We start from the raw sequence: 4,300 nt of genomic DNA on the forward strand, positions 1-4,300 counted from the left end.
GGGGTTTCACCGTGTTAGCCAGGATGGTCTCGATCTCCTGACCTCATGATCCACCTGCCTTGACCTCCCAAAGTGCTGGGATTGTTTCTTTTATCTGTTGATGGACATTTGAGTTGTCTCCGGTTTTTGACTGTTAATAATAATGCTACATAATGGAGTGCCATACTGATTCCATGAAGATTGTCCTGTTGACCATTTCTGCCAACAAGGTATGAGGATTCCAGCTGCCCTGGGTTCTCTTCAGCACTCAGCGTTGCCAGTCTCTCTGATTTCAGAGGGTGTATCTCGTTGTGTCCTTCTCTGCATTTCCCAGATGCCAGTTGCAGTTCTTTTCCATGTATGAAGACCTGCAGCCCAGCGTAGGTCTGTTTTCCATGTATGAAGACCTGCAGCCCAGCGTAGGTCTGTTTTGTTGAACGTTCCACATGCACTTGAGGAAAATGTCTGTTCTGTTGTCGAGTAGATCGTTCTCTAAGTGTCACCTGAGTGAGGTGTTTGATTGTGCTGTTAAGGTTTCAGTGATTTTCTGCTCACTTGTTCTATCAGTTCCTGAGACAGGAGTGTCAAAGTTTTCAGCCGTTTCTCCTTTCATTTCTCTCAGCTTTTTCTTTGCTTATTTTGAAGCTCTGTAGGTTGGTGTGTATACTTACAGAATTGTTAAGTCTTCATGATGAATTGATCCTTTTATTATTATGAAACATCCTGTTTATCTCTGATAATATTACTTGTGCTGACATTTATTTTGTCTGATATTCACGGAGCCACTCCAGCTCTCTTACGATTCATGATTGGTTGGAATATCTTTTTCCTTCTGCTTGCATTTAACCTAGCTATGTCTTTTTGCTTGTTTGTTTTTGTTTTTTAAGAGGCAGGGTTTTGGGTCAGGCGTGGTGGGCTCACTCCTGTAATCCCAGCACTTTGGGAGGCCGAGGTGGATGGATCACCTGAGGTCAGAAGTTCGAGACCAGCCTGGCCAACATGGTGAAACCCCGTTTCTACTAAAAATACAAAAATTAGCTGGGCGTGGTGACGCGTGCCTGTAATTCCAGCTACTCGGGAATCTGAGGCAGGAGAGTCGCCTGAACCCAGGAGGTGGAGGTTGCAGTGAGCCGAGATCATGCCACTGCACTCCAGCCTCGGGGACAGAGCAAGACTCTGTCTCAAAAAGAAAAAAAAAAGAGACGGGTTTTGTTCTGTTGCCCAGGCTGGAGTGCAGTAGTAGGATCATAGCTCATTGCAGCCTTGAAATTCTGGCCTCAGATGATCCTCCCACCTTGGTCTCCCAACGTGCTGGGAAAACAGGCATGAGCCACCGCACCTGGCGGGGCTCAGTGTCATGTTGATGTTCGCTTTTACAGTAAATGTTTCATATGTTTTTCCCTAGAATGGATGATGAACTTGTTGTTGGACATAGTGCAGGATCAGACATCTCCAGCTTCCCTCATGCATCTGGCTTTTAAATTTCTTTACATCATCACCAAGGTAACGTTACCATAGCCCTTCAGAGCTGACAGATACTTTTGTAATATTCTTGGTCCAGAGGTTACCCTCCAAAATGTTACTTCTCAAGACAGATAGTTCTTGGACACAAGTTGTGGGTTTAATTCTGTCCCTTTTTACTGTATGTTGGGGATCAGAATTGAGTGATGTGGGCCCTTTGGCTGAAACAGTGTCAAAATATTTAGCATCTTGCCTTTGAATAGATTGAAGCACCATCTAGCTAGGAAGGGAATGGGGTGAAGATGAGACTAACTCAGAAAAAGTTCTTACAAGGGAAAAGGAGGCCAGGCGCGGTGGCTCACACCTGTAATCCCAGCACTTTGGGAGGCTGAGGTGGGTGGATCACCTGTGGTCAAGAGTTCGAGACCAGCCTGGTCAACATGGTGAAACCCCGTCTCTGCTAAAAATACAAAAATCAGCTGGGCTTGTTGGCACATGCCTGTAATCCCAGCTGCTTGGGAGGCTGAGGTGGGAGAATGACTTGGACATGAGAGGCAGAGGTTGCAGTGAGCCAAGATCATGCTGTTGCATTCCAGCTTGAGTGACAGCACGAGACTGTGGAATGGAAGTGCCTCTCACACTTTAATGTGCAGATGAATTTCCTGGAAATTTTGCTGTACTATAGATTTTGAGCAAGTAGGTCTAGGTTGGGGTCTCATAGTCTGCTTTTCTTACAAGCTTGCGGTGTCTCTGTGCTGGCCCAGAGGCTCACTGTTGGCAGTTTTGACTATGGGAGTACTCACAGCCATCTCAGGGTAGGACTTGGGGTTCGTAGTGGTGAGGCAGTATTTCTGTTTGGCGGGAGAGTCCTTGGCCAGCAAGAGGACACCGTGGGTGAGCTGCCAAGGACACGCAGGCCTCTGTAGCTCTGCTGTTTGAGGTTAGGATTTCTCCGGAATGTGTGGTGTCACTGAGTTTCATGGAAGTGTTAATGAATTTGGGCCCTTGAGGTTTGTATGCATTTATTCCTCATAAATGTCAGAGGACAGTCATGTAAATGAACATATTTAATGACTGATTGCGTAAATATGGTAATGAATAACACTAGCCAGTTTAGGAAGGAAGGATAGCCTTTTTATTTTATTTATTTATTTTTTTGAGAGATGGGGTCTTGCTCTGTCACTCAGGCTAGAGTGCAGTGGTACAGTCAGCTCACTGCAGCCTTGAACTCTTGGTCTCAAATGATTCTCCCTCCTGCCTCAGCCTCTCAGACTACAGGCCTGAGCCACCGCGCCTGTCTAATTTTTAATTTTTTGTGTTGCCCAGGCTAGTCCCAACTCTTGGTCTCAAGCTGTTCTTTTGCTTCAGCCTCCCAGAATGCTGGGGTTACAGGTGTGAGCACCGCTCCTGGCCATGGGTAGCTTTCTTGTGGTGACTGTGGTCTTATTAAATTGTGTCACTGTAATGTGACAGAATTCTCTTCGATCAGTGGGTCGCATAGGTGGTGATTTTTGGTGAAAGGGAAGAAAGGCAATTTTGCTGCTCTCTGTATTTTTAAATTTTATAATAATTCAGCATCTCTTTATTTGATAGGTTCGAGGCTATAAAACATTTCTTAGTTTATTTCCCCACGAAGTTGCTGACGTAGAGCCTGTTTTAGATTTGGTCACAGATCAGAATCCCAAGGACCATGAGGTGAGTGACTCTGCCTCCCCCCTCGTCTCCAGCCCCTTCGTGCCCGTCCTTCCTCCCTGCTTGCCCCCACCCTGCTGCACCTTCCCCTTCCTGTTTCTTTCAGTTTTATCTCCCTTTGTTTTGTGTCACTCCTCTTTTCTTTCTTTTCTTTTGACTTTTCCTTCTTGTACAAGTTGCTTTAAATTATTTTTGTTTAAAATTGCCTCTTTATAAAGAAAAATTATGCCCATGTATAGTTTAACAATAAATCTGTCATTGTTCATATGTTTTTTTTAACTCGTGGAAGTATAACTTTCTTGGGTTCCCAAGACCACCCCAGGTTTGATGCTTCCCGAGGAGGACTCGCAGCACTCAGCATAGATTCCTCCTTTTGGCTGTCACTTGTTATGGCAAAATAATACACAGCACAATCAGCAAAGGGAAAAGGCACATGGGATGGGGTCTGGGAGAACCAGGCAGGAGCGCCCAGGGTCCTCCAGTTGGGTCCCACAGGGCCTGTGACATTCCCCCAGCAGTGAGATGTGACCTCACCTGTGAGGTGTCTATCAGGGAAGCACGTTTGAGCCTCAGTGCCCAGGGCTTTCGCTGGCGTCTGGCCACGTGGACACCTCGGCCTGGCACGAAATAAAATTCCAGACTCCCAGGAGGAAAGCAGGTGCCAGCGTAAAGCACATGGTTTGTGCAGATTGAGCCAGCGAGGGGGCCTCATCAAGTAGGACTTGGTGGGAGCCCTGCTGGCGTCCAGGCCCCTGGATGCCAGCCCATGGCCAGCCTCGCCAGGGGCCTTTCCTCGGACGGCAGTGGGGCCTGCTGTGCTCACTGTTTTCTGCATGGTATGTATTCGGAAGAGCACACGGTTTATAACCGTGCTGTGCAGTGGCTTGTCTCGGCATGGGCGTGCCTGCTGAGAGCTGTGGGGCATTTCCCTGCTGCTCTGCCCTCCGTGCCCTTTTCCCTAGTGCTTCTAGCGCCCCCCAGTGGAATGATTGCAGGGACAAATTGGAATGTTTTAGTAATTACTGAAAATAAGGGTACTCCTTTTTTATTAGAAGTTGATAATTGTTCCTTTATTCTTTTTGTTTTATTTTATTTTTTAATTTTTTTGAGACGGAGTCTTGCTCTGTCGCCCAGGCTGGAGTGCAGTGGCATGATCTCGGCTCACTGC

The 4,300-nt window shown here is 46.8% G+C and overlaps 1 protein-coding gene across 1 annotated transcript in view; it reads left to right on the forward strand.

Annotated features, from left to right (window-relative positions):
* Nucleotides 1-4,300, forward strand: part of TBCD (tubulin folding cofactor D) — a 174,465-nt gene that overhangs the window by 1,975 nt on the left and 168,190 nt on the right. The window contains exons 2-3 of the mRNA XM_011929067.1: nt 1,385-1,482; nt 3,034-3,135. Coding sequence (XP_011784457.1) covers nt 1,385-1,482; nt 3,034-3,135 — 200 coding nt within the window. The remainder of the gene's footprint in view (nt 1-1,384; nt 1,483-3,033; nt 3,136-4,300) is intronic.

The sequence above is a fragment of the Colobus angolensis genome, unplaced genomic scaffold (assembly GCF_000951035.1).
Source record: "Colobus angolensis palliatus isolate OR3802 unplaced genomic scaffold, Cang.pa_1.0 Scaffold1, whole genome shotgun sequence".
In the NCBI taxonomy this organism is placed as follows: domain Eukaryota; kingdom Metazoa; phylum Chordata; class Mammalia; order Primates; family Cercopithecidae; genus Colobus; species Colobus angolensis.